Source organism: Artibeus jamaicensis, unplaced genomic scaffold (genome assembly GCF_021234435.1).
Source record: "Artibeus jamaicensis isolate MK-2021 breed Jamaican fruit bat unplaced genomic scaffold, CSHL_Jam_final scaffold_612, whole genome shotgun sequence".
Taxonomy (NCBI): Eukaryota; Metazoa; Chordata; class Mammalia; order Chiroptera; family Phyllostomidae; genus Artibeus; species Artibeus jamaicensis.
The window spans coordinates 3006010-3021531 of NW_026522049.1; the positions used below are offsets into that span (position 1 = coordinate 3006010).

Sequence of the window (15522 nt, forward strand, 5' to 3'; positions counted from 1 at the left end):
TTTGCCTCTCCACCGAGCAGTCTTGACTCCGGAGGGGCCGGTCCCTGGACGGGGTGCTTTTGCATGCGAAGCCGCCGCCAGTACAGTATCTGGTCTCCGGAGAGGTGAGCCTGGAGATGCAGTCCTGGAGCCTCGCGGCCCACAGGAGTAGCACGAGGCGTGGGAATAACGGGCCTGGAGCCACTGCTGGCAGCCCACTGGGGGAGGGGCATCAGGGGCGCTGTCCGTGGCCAGGGGGACCTGGGCAGTCCCGGTTTACGCGCTGGTTTGCTCAACGAGCGCACCCAGGCTCTTCTCCCAGCGATGAGCTCCTGGCACATTCAACCCTAGGGGAGGCGCAGGGTTTGGACGGAAGCACACTGGACGACACGCCGCTCAGCTCCTCATTTTACACGGGGAAACTGAGCTTAGAGGGGGAGTGTCTTGCCCCTGGTCACACAGAAAATTAATTGCTTACTAGAAACAGTTTACCCGGGCTCCTAAGTAAGAGTTGTTATCCCTGTGTTTCTTCTAGTATCCGTGAATACACATTGGGAACTTCAGTTTTCCCACTAGTATTTCTATTTTGTTGTCTAAATTAAAGTTTTTCCTTCTCTCCCTTTTTTTTTGTGGAGAGGGAACTGCTATCTGCGTCTTTATGATACAATAATGATCTTTTAAAATGAGTTTTCATTGCTTTTATAGCCTTAAAATAATTTGTAATTTCATTGACCTCAACATGTTGTAGAATTTCCGTTCAGACCCCCCCCCTTTTTTTGTTTTTCTCGCGTATGTTCATTTTTAAAGGGTATTGGGGTCATACTGTTATCTATGGTTTTAAGGCCTTGCTGGTCTTATTTTTATTCTTAATTTTCATATTATGAGGATTACCTTAAATACTTAAGGATTGATGATCTTTGTCATCATAATTTTAAAATATTTCCAAGTACTTTTAGCAGAATGCACAAATCTTAAATTTCATATATATGCTCTTGTGCAACTACTGTCAAATTAAGATACAGAACTGAGCCCCTTCTTGGTCATAGGTAGGCATTTTTATATCAACATAGGTTTGTTTTTTTTTTTAAGATTTTATTTATTTATTTTTAGACACTGGAGAAGGAAAGGAGAGAGACAGACATGCCCTGACTGGGAATTGAACCAGCAACCTTTTGGTTCACAGGCCCGTGCTCAATCCACTGAGCTACACCAGCCAGGGCCTCAACATAGTTTTTAATACATTTTACTTTGTAGATGTCCCATAATTTTTTAACCATTTTTCTGCTGCTGGATTTGTAATATTTCAATTTTTTTTTGTTTGTTTTTGCGATTAGAAAGAATGCTATGGTTGGACATCCTTGTGTATAAATTTCTCTTTGCAAAGATGGTTATTTCAAAAGATAGATTCCTGGCCCTGGCTGGTGTAGCTCAGTGGGTTGAGTGCAGGCCTGTGAACCACAGGATTGCGGTTCGATTCCCCGTCACAGCACATGCCTGGGTTGCAGGCCAGTTCCTAGCAGGGGATGTACCAGAAGTAACCATACATTGATTAAAAATATATATTTAAAAAAATAAAAATAAAAGATAGATTCCTGAGCAGCCAAGGCTGAGTCAAAGAGTACGAACACTTTAAAACTTCATACCTTGAGACTTCCGCCAAGATGGAGGCATAGGTGGAGACGCCGGGCTTCCTCACACAACCAGGTTTAGAGACAACTAAATATTACCAACAGAAATCACAGCTAGAACACAGAAAATTGAACTTTTCGGAAGTCTGATAATAAATTCTTCAGCCTGACCGGTGAGAGGGGCAAAACCAGCAGCTGGCAGAGCGGGGTTGCACAGGAAAACTCGGTCAGACGGACTCAGGCGCGCGGAATCCAGGCGCAGGGTTGGACCTGGTGGGCAATTCAGCGAGAGACCGCGGGGAAACAGCAAGGGAGCAGGGCTGCGGGTTGACTGTGGTCTTGCATCTGTGTGTGGATAGACAAGCCAGGGAGTGGGCGATTGGACGGGACCCAGCAGGCCCCAGTGGCGAGCAGCAGCAGAGGGCGCCGCCATTTCCCCGCTCTGACCACACCTCCACATACAGCATCACAACCCAGCGACCTGGGAGTCCAAGGCTCCCCTCCTCGTACTTAACGGGCGTGAACAGACCAAAAATAGCTCAAGAAGATCTCAAGGCCCCAGAGCCTATAAATCTAAGTGATGAAGAAATAGCGCAACTCTCAGACGCACAGTTTAAAACACTGGTGATCAGGATCCTCACAGAATTGGTTGATTATAGCCACAAATTAGACAAATATATGAAGGCGAAACTAATAGAAACTAATGGAATCGCACAGGAAACCAATAGCAATGAAAAGGAAACTGGGACTCAAATCAATGGAGTGGACCAGAAGAAAGCAAATAATGGCCAAACAGAAAAGAGTCAGGAAGCAAGAATTCAAAGAAATGAGGAGAGTCTTAGGAACCTCCAGGACATCTTTAAACGCTCCAACATCCGAATTATAGGGGTACCAGAAGGGGGAAACGAACAGCCACCAGTGGAAAACTTATTTGAACAAATAATAAAGGAGAATTTCCCAAATCTGGCAAAGGAAATAGACTTCCAGGAAATCCAGGAAGCTCAGAGAGTCCCAAAGAAGTTGGACCCAAGAAGAAACACACCAAGCCACATCATCATTACATTAGCCAAGATTCAAATGAAGGAGAGAATCCTAGAAGCAGCAAGAGCTAAGGGGACAGTCACCTACAAAGGAGTTCCCATCAGACTCAGCGGATTTCTCAAAAGAGACCTTACAGGCAAGAAGGGGCTGGAAAAAGGTATTCCAAGTCATGAAATCCAAAGACCTACAACCAAGATTGCTCTATCCAGGAAAACTTTCATTTAGAATGGAAGGACAGATAAAGTGCTTCTCAGATAAGATCAAATTCAAGGAGTTCATCATCACCAAGCCCTTATTATATGAAATGCTAAAGGGACTTATCTAAGAAAAAGAAGTTAAAAAAACATGAACAGTGAAAGGACAGCAAACTCAGTTATCAACAACCACACCTAAAACAAAAGCAAACTAAAAGGACAGCTAGATCAGGACTGGAAACATAGAAATGAAGATCTCAAGGAGGGTTAGCAACAGGGGAGTGGAAGGAGGAGAAGGGGGAGAAGGTACAGAAGATAAGCATAGACAGTAGATAGAAAATAGATGGGGGGACAAGAATAGTATGGGAAATATAGAATCTAAAGAACTTGAGACACATGGTCATAAACTAAAGGGGGGTAATGGTGGGGATGGGGGGGTAGGGTGGAGGGGAATGAAGGGGGGAATAGAACAACTGTAATGGCATAATCAATAAAAATAAATAATTTTTAAAAAACCAAAAAACTTCATACCTTGAAATAGGATAATAACTCAGTTGAGATGTCGCCTTCTTTCTAATGAGGCTCAAAGTATCTTGACGTGTGACCCATCGCTAATCCCTAAGGTGTCCTCGTAAAGTAAGAAAGATGGATGTTGGTACCTCTACTTAGCGGTGGTCAGAGAGGCTGAGTGTGTTAGGTCAGGATCGCTGATGTAGGGCAGGAAAACTCAGTCCTGGATTCCTGCAAGGGCTTTGAATTTCTCGGACTCAATCAATCAATGCTTCGGCCTTTTGGAAAGAAAAATGCTGTATATGTTGTGTTTATGATTCTTCTTAACTTCTCTTGCTCTAGGGATGGGTTTTCAGGAATAAGCCATCTTTCCTTTAAGAGGGACAGGAACCTTGTGCTGATTTGTGGGTGTGAGAACCCCTCGGGGGTCCGACTCAGGCTGCTTGAGTGAGATCATTTTAGAACAGTCTACTTAATGCTTCTCATTCTCTTTTTCATTTCTCTGCCAGGCTACTTGTTGAAATTTGAGGAGGGAGGCGTCTTCTCAGAGAGCTTGGCTGGAGAAGCCTGAGTGATTGCCCCAAGGACGCGGGTGATGGCTGCGGAGGTGCCGAGAGCAGCCCCTCCCCTGAGCCCCACGGTCCAGGGACCCCCAGAGGAAGACGAACAGGAGGAGGAGGTCACCACCATGACCCTGGAGGATGACTCTTGGGTACAGGAGGCTGTGCTGCAGGAGGATGGCCCTGAGCCCGAGCCCTTTCTCCAGAGCACTGACAAGGGCAGCCCCTGCGAGGAGGTGGTCGGAGGGCCACAGGGCGCCCTCGGCCGCCTGCGGGAGCTCTGCCGGCGCTGGCTGCGGCCAGAGATGCACACCAAGGAACAGATGCTGACCGTGATGCCAAGGGAAATTCAGGCTTGGCTGCAGGAGCACAGGCCGGAGAGCAGCGAGGAGGCAGTAGCTCTGATGGAAGACTTGACCCAGACCCTTCAGGACAGTGGTGAGACGCCAAAACTCCCAGGGAGGGTGGGGCGGCCTCCCTCCACGGTGGAGGAGGAGAAGGTGGTGTCCAGGACAGAGTTCGGGACCGCCCCGTGCCGCTCCACTATCTGGAAAATCAGCACGCTGTCACCTATTTCAAGTCCCTGGGGTGCAATGACAATTCCAGAATTTCAGTCTAGCAGGGACTTAGAGGAATATTCTTGGAAGTGTATTTACATAGTAAGCATGGTTTTTACTTCTGCGTTCCTCTGAAGTGTTAGGAAGCTGACGGAGGTTTGGGGGAAGGGCCGAAGCCCCTGTAAGTCACTTCTTGGCACCTTTACTTGGATGTGCAATAGGTAGACATCCAAACGTTTGAGGTTCTGGCAGTTCGGAAAAACGAATCCTGGTTTCACACAAGGGATTATTTTTATGAAACGGAGATGAATGACATGTAAACCAGCTGATAGATAACTAGAGATTTTTTGTAGCACAAAGTCGTGATGTATCTTAAAAGAGGAATTACGAACTCGGGTCCTTTGCAGCAGTTAGCACGTGGGTCCCCATGGTGTTGATAAACAGCGGCACGCAGGCACGCCCCCGAACTGTGTGCTTCCATCCTGCTCTTCACTCATAAACTGGACTCTCGTGAGTCCCAGGTATTTGCTTCCATCTCGCCCCGGGACGGCCTCAGGACCTGTGGGCAGTGAGAACACAGCAGGAGAGGTCAGAGAGGCTTTGTGGAGAGGCTTCTGCACCCTGAGCAGAGTTGCAGGCAGGGGTAGAGTTTGGAAAAGTGGGGGGCAGACAGAGGGGCGGCCTCCGAGCGCAGCTGTGCTGCTACTAAGCAGAGGCTTGGAAGGGGGACCTGGTGGGCCCTGGCTCAGGTGACAGAAAGGCTGGCTGATGGAGTGGAACGTGTGTGTTGAGGGAGTGGTAGGAAGTAGAGTTTGGGGGGAAGGGTGGGTGGAGGCTTGGACTGTCTGTCATTGGCCTCGGCAGGTTCTTGAACTGGGGCCCAAGGGGCAGGGGAGGAAGCTGAGTTGGGCAACAGGATGTGGGTTTGATTAGAGTAGGGAGAGGCTGGAGGCAGGAGATCAGCCAGGAAGCCACTTAGACACCAGCTGTACAGGGGTGGGGTCAAGGTGGGGACAGCGGGGCGAAGGGAGGAGACTGGATGCCTGGGAGGAAGAACTCGGTCCCAATAGCTGGCACTTATCAGACCCTCTCTGTGGGCTAGACAGTGTGCCTAGCACGTGATGTGCAGAACTCATGGAAGCCACCACCTGGGGAGAAGGCGAAATTCGCATCACTTCACTGCCCTGCCAGTTAAGTGAGAGAAGTTCGGTGACTCCCGTCACGGTCATATGGGGCCGAGATTCAAACTCCTGGCCCTGAGCGTGGAACTCACTTTCTCTGTAATGCAGCGTGGTCGTTCCCAGGAGGGTGTTGACGAGGCCTGAGGCAGAGGTCACTCACTCAGAGGCATCTAGTCCAGAGAAGCCGGAGAACTGGGAAGAGAAGAAAGGGAAGGGCAGAGGTTGTGGCAGCCTTCGGGGACTTGAGGGAGAGGACTAAAGCCGTCTTTTGGAGACAGGGACTGCCACTCAGGGCCTCCCGTGAGCCCGGCCCTGCGGTGGGCACCTTCCCTGCCCCTCTCACTAACAGTCTTGTGGGTCGGCTGTCACTGTGCAGGTGAGGACGGGGAAACGCAGCAAGGTCAGCCCTCACTTGAGGTCACACAGTGGCTAAGTGGTGGAGGCAGGACCGAAAATCCAGTCTGTTTGCTTCCACGTGTGTGGGGTAGATCCTAGGTTTTCTCTGAAGCAAAGTACCTGATTTTCTTCGGCCTTGAAAAGTAACTTGTAGCCCTGACTGGTGTGGCTTGGTAGGTTAGATGTTCTTCCCGCCAACTGAACGGTCACTGGTTCGATTCCCAGTCAGGGCACATGCCTGGGTTGCAGGCCAGGTTCCTGACTTGGGGGCGCGTGAGAGGCTACTGATTGATGTTTCCCTTGCACATGGATGTGCCTCTCCCTTTCTCCCTCCCTGCCCTCTCTCTAAAAAGAAATAAAATAAAATCTTTTTTTAAAGTAACTTAAAAAAAATTTTTTTATTTTATTGATTATGCCATTACAGTTGTTCTATTCCCCCCTTCATTCCCTTCTACCCTGCACCCCCCCACCCCTACCATTCCCCCCCTTTAGTTTATGACCATGTGTTTCAAGTTCTTTGGATTCTATATTTCCCCTACTATTCTTGCCCTCTCCCCTATCTATTTTCTACCTATCGTCTATGCTACTTAGTCTCTGTACCTTCTCCCCCCTCTCCTCCTCCCACTCCCCTGTTGCTAACCCACCATGTGATCTTCATTTCTATGGTTCTGCTCCTGATCTAGCTGTCCTTTTAGCTTGCTTTTGTTTTAGATGTGGTTGCTAATAACTGTGCGTTTGCTGTCCTTTCACTGTTCATCTTTTTTATCTTAGATAAGTCCCTTTAACATTTCATATAATAAGGGCTTGGCGATGGTGAACTCCTTGAATTTGGTCTTATCTGAGACGCACTTTATCTGCCCTTCCATTCTAAATGAAAGTTTTCCTAGATAGAGCAATCTTGGTTGTAGGTCTTTGGATTTCATGACTTGGAATACCTCTTTCCAGCCCCTTCTTGCCTGTAAGGTCTCTTTTGAGAAATCTGCTGACAGTCTGATGGGAACTCCTTTGTAGGTGACTGTCCCCTTAGCTCTTGCTACTTCCAGGATTCTCTCCTTCATTTGAATCTTGGCTAATGTAAGTATGGTGTGACTTGGTGTGTTTCTTCTTGGGTCCAACTTCTTTGGGACTCTCTGAGCTTCCTGGATTTCCTGGAAGTCTATTTCCTTTGCCAGATTTGGGAACTTCTCCTTTATTATTTGTTCAAATAAGTTTTCCATTGGTGGCTGTTCCTTTCCCCCTTCTGGTACCCCTATAATTCGGATGTTGGAGCGTTTAAAGATGTCCTTGAGGTTCCTAAGTCTCTCCTCACTTTTTTGAATTCTTGATTCTTCGTTCTTTTCTGTTTGGTCATTTTTATCCTCCCTCTGGTCTACTCCTGTTTCCTTTCCATTACTGTTGGTTTCCTGTGCATTGCCATTCATTTCAATTAGTCTAGCCTTCATATGTTCCTCTAATTTGTGACTAAAATCAACCAGTTCTCTGAGCATCCTGATCACCAGTGTTTTGAACTGAGCATCTGGAAGTTTTACTATTTCTTCGTCACTTAGATTTATGGGCTTTGGGGCTTTGAGATCTTCTTGAGCCATTTTTGGTCTGTTCGCGCCTATTAAGTATGAGGAGCTAAGCCTTAGGGGCGGGGCAGGGCCTCCAGGGCAGGGTCACTGGGTTGTGATGCTGTATGTGGTCTCGGGGTCACAGTGGGGAAATGGCGGTCCCCTCTGCTGCCTCCCTTCGCTGGGACCCACTAGGTCCCGTCTCACTGCCCTCTCCCTCACTGGTCTATCTGCGCAGGAATGCACCAGCACAGTCAACCCGCCGCCCTTCACCCTCGCCAGATCCACCGGTGGCTCACTGGGTTGGCCCTTTGTAACCCCACGCCTGGGATCCGCACACCTGAGTCCGTCTGACCGAGTTTTCCTGTGCAACCCCGCTCCGCCAGCTGCTGGTTTTGCCCCTCTTACTGGTCAGGCTGAAGCATTCGTTATCAGACTTCCGAAAAGTTCAATTTTCTGTGTTCTGGCTGTGTTTTGTGTTGGTAATATTTTGTTGTCTCAAAACTTGGTTGTGTGAGAAAGCACGGCGTCTCCACCTATGCCTCCCTCTTGGTGGAAGTCCTAAAGTAACTTTTAATTTTACTCTTCCTGTTTAAAAAAACACAGAAACTTCTCATCCTATGTAAACACTTGGTTTACCTGCCTCCCGATGGGTGGGACGAGTCTGTCGTGAATTGCAGCGTCTGCAGTCAGTCAGTGCAAGGAGGAGCGAGGGGCTGAGGGCTGAGCAGAGGCTTCAGGGGTCGTGTGGTCCGGGAGGTCACAAAGCAAGAAGGTCAGGTCTCAGCTGGCGCTTCAGGTGGTGCAGGGACTTCCTGTCCCGGTCCCTCCAGGACACTGGAGAGGAGGTGTTTCCAGTCCTCCAGCTCCTGCCTTGGAGGTCCTCTTTGTTGGTCTTTGTGTGACATACCCCTGACCTTCCTCATGGCTGCTCGGAGGAAGGTCCCATCTACCCGGCGAGGTGGCTTGGGGTTGACTGGCAGGCACCACTGGGTGCTCCCAGTATCCCCACCAGTGGAAATCGGGCCTCTGTTAATAGGTTAAGGGATGAAGCTCCTCTCTTGGTGTTGCCCACATTTCGGTCTCTGGCCCTCATTCTGGGTCTCGGTATTCGACCTGAACTCTCGCGGCAGCTTCCGAAGGGGACCTGCCTTCAGCCTCTGTCATTGCAGCCACTCCACTCCTACCTGAGTGGTCCATCACTCTCCAGGAAAGTCTTCCTGAGATCCCACGTGTCTCCAGATCTTTGCAAGTTCCACGGTGTCTTTAAATCAGCTGTGACCTCCTTGTTCTGCTCGGAGCCTGTGGCCCTGTGAGACCTGGCTTAGGCGGCCCTGCGGCCAGCTGGTCCTCTTGCTGCAGCCCCTGTGCCTGCTCCATTCGGACCTGGTCTCGTGGCTTCTTTGAACACGCCTGTGCTTTCTGGCGTTCACCTGTGCTCCTGAATAATGGCTTGGAATGGCTTCGTCCCAACCCTGTGTGAGAACAGCCTGGTTGCCCTTGGGCTGTACACCCTGGGTGACCTACTCCACGAAGCCATCCCCACTTGGGTCACTTTCCCCTGTTCCCCCTGCACCCACATGGGAGGGCCTTGGACCACCTCTGCCGGAAGTCTCCTGCCCACGCCTTTTGATGGGTCTTCTCTCCTGGCTTTTAATCATATTCCATCTTTTCTATTTCTTTGAATACATGTCATATTTTTTTTTCTAGAAATCTATAAAATTCCAGAAGGCAGAGAACCTCTTTTTCTTTCTTTTATCTGTAGAGAAATGGAGATTGTCATCTTCAGACTTGCTCTTTTCCCACGGGCGAACCGAAGGGGCACAGCTGAGGCCCCCAGCCATCCCCGGCATGACCCGGCTTTCTGGCACAAGGCAGCCAGGGTTTACTGACTTTGAACTTGCTGCCCCAGCAAAATGCTCCTGCTGGGAGGCGCCTCCATACTGTTCTCCATAGTAATCTCTTGTAGTAATTTTATCCTCATGTTTATTTTGTGCTCTCAGTTCAGTTGGTAACTGAACTTAAACTTCCGTTACGTGACTTGTCCATTTGAAACGTCCTATATGCCATCTTCTTCCCCCTCCCAACCCCGATTTTGATTAGAGTATCATTTCTACACGGCCGTGTAACATTTACAGTGCCTTTTAACACCCTCATTGCCACGGCTGTTTTGGACCTCTGCTCGGAATTCATATTGTCGGGTGTTCACCTCCAGTCCGGCGAGTGCCCCTTCTCTCTTAGTCAGCTGACATTGGTCTCCTGCTGGTTTCTTCAGGAAGGGCTCCCAGGACCAGCATCCCACGGAATTATGTGTGTTCAGAGCTGTTTGCCTGTGACCTTGAGTCTCACTGCTCTGCTCACTCCGCTCCTCCTCCTCCCCGATTCTGTGTGTCCACGGTGCCTGTGTCCCTTCGTGTTTCTCCCCGTTTGCATTCATTTCTCTGGATTTTCCCCTCCTTGTTTAGTTTTGCTCATGTACATTTCATGGTTTCACCGTCTCGTCCTCAAGTTCTGCTCCACGGTCTTCACAGAGGTGGGGTCAACCACAGAGGTGGTTGCTGCGCGTAGCTATTTTTGTGGATGAAAAATGCTCACTTTTCTCCACAGTAATAATAATTCTCATGATTAATGTCCGAGAGTCAGAGGCGCTCGCCGGTCTGTGCGGTTCTGGATGGAGCCTCCCCTCCTTTGCTTCTCTGCGCCCCCGTTCCCCAAAGGCCTCGCCGCACTGGAAGGCAGGCCTTTCCCTTCGGGAAGTGATTTTCTTTTCTTTCTTTTACTTTTAAAATAATTTTTTAAAGATTAAAAAAAAAATTATTATCTTTAGAGGAGAAGGGAAGGAGAGAGGGAGAGATGTATCAATGTGTGGTTGCCTCTTATGTGTCCCCTGCTGGGAACTGGCCTGCAACCCAGGCATGTGCGCTGACTGGGAATCGAACCGCGATCCTTTGGTTCGCAGGCCCGCGCTCAATCCACTGAGCTACACCAGCCAGGGCTCTTTTTTTTTTTTTTATCAAAGTCTTTTTATAAAGTGATTTTCTGCCTGAGGTTTTTGAGATCAACTTCCCCTGAGTCCCGTCCCTCCCCACACACACTCGGCACACTGTTCCCCACCTTCCGCCCTCACTGGCTGCTGCCCCACCTCCTCCGTCTTTGGAAGCCCTTATGTGCATTAGTGTCTGCAAGTTAGTTTTCTTCCTCATCTCACTGACACCAAGTTTGAGTTTTTGCTCATTTTCCCCATTGCTTCTGAGCTCGTGCCAGAACATACCAGGGCTTTTGATGTTCAGCCAGTGAAACCTTTCATGGCTAATGTCCCTACACAGAACAAATGTCCCTACATAGGGACATTTACAGAAGGGATAGGACAACACACTTCTGTGCTAGCAGCTTGTAAAACCCGGTCGCAGGGAACTGGGGAACGCGAGATGTGCTGGCCCTGGCCAGGGGGGAGCTTGGCCCCTCCCCCCCCCCCCCCCCAGACCCACAGGAAGGACCCAGAGGGGAGTCGTTCAGGCTCACAGATTACCAGCAGTGCATGTGTTAGCGTGAGCACATAATGTAGTCTCGCACCTCTTTGCAAGTTTAAAACAATCTTGTTTTGACTGAAGGCACAAGTGGAACCCAGGTTCTTCCTGAAAGATGCACATCGAGGCCCTGGCTGGGAAGTTCAGAGTGTTGTCCCAGCAGTCCCAGGTCCTGGGTTCAATCCCGGCTCAGGGCACATACGATAAATCAGTCAATAAAAGCATAAATGGGTAGAACAACAAATCAACGTTTCGCTTTCTCTCAAATCAGTAAAGTTTTTAAAAATATTTTTTAAAGGATGCACGTCAAATTTTATCATGCACAAGTGAAAATTTACATGAAGTCACAGAAACTAATCACTAAATTGAGCATTTCTGTAAATAAACAGTTTGTCAGCTTTAATAATGGAAACGCCAGGACGGCTGTGTGTAATTATTTTGTGAATTGTCTTCCCCCGCCATGGACAGATTGGCTTTCTCAGGGGGTCTGATGCCAGGTCTGAGGAGTGAGCAGGCTGTCTATCATCTTCATCAATAAATCCTCGACGTATCTTTGTATGTGCTACAGACTAAAGAAAAGGGATTTAAGACACCTTACAGGTAGTGTGCACAAGGAAATTGTAGTAGGAAAGAAAATAACGGGAAGAAGAAAAGCAAGAACACGGGTTGCACGCTGTAAAACATCCGGTGTTCTCTGAGTGTTTGGCTCCAAGCTGCTGGGCTGGCAGGGCGGAGGCGGAGCCGTCCACCAATGGGCTGCCCTCTGGTGTTACCGTCAGGAGGAGACTTCCTCCTTGGGCCCATCAAGAGAACACTGTGTGTCAGAAACAAGAAACAATGTTGTCAACAACTTCCTGGCAGCGTTAATGTTCCTGACAGCCATTCGGTACTTAATGACACTCCTTAGTGTGTCCCCGTCGGCCAGGGCCATTAAACTGAAATGCACGGTTCAGCGAACGGCGTCCGCTGGGGTCAGAACGGTGTGGTCCAGGTTCATGGCTTTCTGCAGCTCTGGCTTAACCCTGGGGTGGATTCATCAGTCTCTGATCTGAGGAAGGGGTGTGATTTCTTTCCGTAGAATTGAGAGTAGAGGGTTTGACCAAGCTCTGGCAGGTCTGTCTGCGGGCGATTTCTGCAGCTAGAGCTGAGGGCTTTTGTAGCTGCTTCCCTCGTTCCCAGTCGCCTGGGAGATCACCACAGTCCTCGTGGCTGGAGTCCTGGTCTGTGTCTCACACACCAGTGAAGATTATAAACATGAGACATATTTTTAATGCATGAGATTATTTTGTAAGCTCCAGTAAACACCCCATTCCTTCCCCTTGACTCGGATCTCCCGGTTCCCCCCTGCCCTCACTGCCCAGGGGAGGAGCAGGAGAGACAGACCCACAGCTTTAAGCCTTTAGATATCCCGGGTGAGTACCAGACAGTTTGAGAGGCCTGGTAACTAGGTAACCAGTTAGAAGGAAATAAACTGACTTTTTGAAAGTTTCAAGGACTGTTTCGCCTCTTTATTTTCATTGCAAGTTGAAATTTTCCAAATTTCTCCTTTGGTTTCCTGTTCTCATCATTACAGGGAATTGAGTATAAACTATGTTTTCCTTCATTCTTCCAGATTTTGAAATCCAGAGTGAAAATGGGGAGAACTCCAATCAAGACATATTTGAGGACGGGGAGTCGAGTGAGATCTTCTCAGAAATGCCGGAGGGGGAAGGCGGTCAGCGGTCCGGCTGGGAAAGTGACTTTGAGAGGGGCTGCGGCTCCCGGGGGCCCCGGAGAAAGGCCCCAGGTAAGGACCCCAGGGAGCTGCCAGCGCAGCGTCGGGGGGCCGGGCAGCTCATCGGCCTTCAGGGCACCTACCTAGGCGAGAAGCCCTACGAGTGTCCCCAGTGCGGCAAGACCTTCAGCCGGAAATCCCACCTCGTCACGCACGAGCGCACCCACACGGGAGAGAAATACTACAAATGTGACGAATGTGGGAAAAGCTTTAGTGACGGTTCAAACTTCAGCCGACACCAAACGACTCACACTGGGGAGAAGCCTTATAAATGCAGGGATTGTGGGAAAAGTTTTAGCCGGAGCGCCAACCTCATAACCCACCAGAGGATTCACACGGGCGAAAAGCCCTTTCAGTGCGCCGAGTGTGGCAAGAGCTTCAGCAGGAGCCCCAACCTCATCGCGCACCAGCGAACCCATACCGGCGAGAAGCCCTACTCGTGCCCGGAGTGTGGCAAGAGCTTCGGCAATCGGTCCACCCTTAACACACATCAGGGAATCCACACCGGAGAGAAGCCCTACGAGTGTAAAGAATGCGGCGAAACCTTCACCTACAACTCCAACCTGATCAGGCACCAGAGGATCCACACGGGGGAGAAGCCGTACAAATGTTCCGACTGTGGGCAGAGGTTCAGCCAGAGCTCGGCCCTCATCACACACCGGCGGACGCACACGGGGGAGAAGCCCTATCAGTGCGGAGAGTGCGGGAAGAGCTTCAGCCGCAGCTCCAACCTGGCCACGCACCGCAGGACCCACCTGGTGGAGAAGCCCTACAAGTGCGGGGAGTGCGGGAAGAGCTTCAGCCAGAGCTCCAGCCTGATCGCCCACCAGGGAGTGCACACGGGCGAGAAGCCCTACGAGTGCCTGACCTGCGGGGAGAGCTTCAGCTGGAGCTCCAACCTCATCAAGCACCAGAGGATCCACACCGGCGAGAAGCCCTACAAGTGCGGCGAGTGCGGGAAGTGCTTCAGCCAGCGCTCCCAGCTGGTGGTGCACCAGCGGACCCACACGGGCGAGAAGCCCTACGAGTGCCTCATGTGCGGCAAGAGCTTCAGCCGAGGCTCCATCCTGGTCATGCACCAGAGGGCGCACTTGGGGGACAAACCCTACAGATGCCCCGAATGTGGCAAGGGCTTCAGCTGGAATTCGGTTCTCATCATACACCAGCGAATCCACACCGGGGAGAAGCCCTACAAGTGCCCCGAGTGTGGCAAAGGCTTCAGCAACAGCTCCAACTTCATCACACACCAGAGAACGCACATGAAAGAGAAACTTTATTGATGTGGCGGAGAGGGTCAGTGAAGGGGCTGGCCCAGGAGGGGGAACAGTCACAACACCCCCACGTAGGGACGTCTCATTAGGTAGAAGAGCCGTTCTTGAGTGGTCTTTGCGGGTTTGTGCCAGAACCGCCTGCTCGTCCTTCTTCCTAGGATCCCATTGTCTCAGTGGTTGGAGCCAAACCCCAAGAACAGCTGGGCTGGAAGGTAGGGGAGCTGGTCATCTTCTGCTTCACGGCTTGATTGGCTCCCTCTCCTGGTCCCTCTGGGTCCAGATCCTCTTTAGTGGGACTCGGCAGTGGTGGAAGGCAAGACAGCCTGGCCCGCACCCCGCCGAGTCCCCGGAGAAATGCAGATCTGCCAGTGCAGCCGGTGTCTGGGCTGCGGCTGTGCCAGGCTGAGGTGCCTGCATCCCAGGCCCCTTGCCTGTGTGTTTGTTCTGGGCTTTGATTTCAGGTCAACGTGGGGAGGCTTCTTCAATTCTGAGTCACCACATGAAGGTCAACTCTTTTTCTCTTTTCTGGAAAGTGTCAGGAACACCGACCATGGGGTAGGTCCTGGAACCAGTGTCCCAATAACCTCACTGATAGTTGGGCAGGGCCTGGGGGGGAGACACAGACGAGGTTGACGTTTGCTTGTCTGCTGTTGTCCTGTGGTAAGTTGGCTGCCAGGGGCACGCACAAGTTTTTGTGGGGCTTGGTTTTTTTAGAGTGAAGGCAGAGACCCTGCCCCCAGCTCCCTCATCTGCAGGGTGGGCTGGGTCTTTACCCCACAGACACAGTGCTCTGTAGCCATCACTACACACCTGGCAGTTGCCCATTCATTTTTTAAAAAACGCTCTTACACATGCAGAGCCAGACTTCTGTCCAGTAGCTTTTGTACTGTGAATGTTATTTTTAAGGAGGTCTGGATTTTGAGGACACGTTCCTCATCTGTTCCCAGGGGAGCTCTGGGCTTGAATCATTTGTCCTACAGAGGTCGCCCTTGGTTTTAGGGTGCCAGCGGGGCCTTGTGTGTGGGTCCTTGAGCCTTGAAACAGACAAGATGGCGATGAGAGCAGGTGGAAGGGTTTGTTATGAAAAGAGCAGATACGGTGTTTCTGGGAAATGCCAAACGGCCTCTTCCCACACGGGGGTCTGCTCAGAATGGGCCTTGGTTCTTACAGGGTGGATGCTTGGTGTTCCCTAATAAAGTAGAATCTATTCTTTTCCTGACTCTGTTATTTATTTACTGCTTATTTTTTTATCCTCATCTGAGGACACACTGATTTTAGAGAGGACGTGGGAGGGAGAGAAACACTGACCGGCTGCCTGTCGTGCACCCTGACCATCTGGTTTATGGGACGA

At 50.3% G+C, this 15522-nt stretch overlaps 1 protein-coding gene across 1 annotated transcript; it reads left to right on the forward strand.

Annotated features, from left to right (window-relative positions):
* ZSCAN2 (zinc finger and SCAN domain containing 2) lies at positions 1-15359 on the forward strand. The gene is made up of 3 exons (XM_037149178.2): positions 1-104; positions 3862-4350; positions 12739-15359. Exons 2-3 carry the CDS (start codon positions 3948-3950, stop codon positions 14178-14180), a joined length of 1845 nt encoding a protein of 614 aa, XP_037005073.2. The 5' UTR covers positions 1-104; positions 3862-3947; the 3' UTR covers positions 14181-15359.
* The last annotated feature ends 163 nt before the right edge of the window (positions 15360-15522 follow it).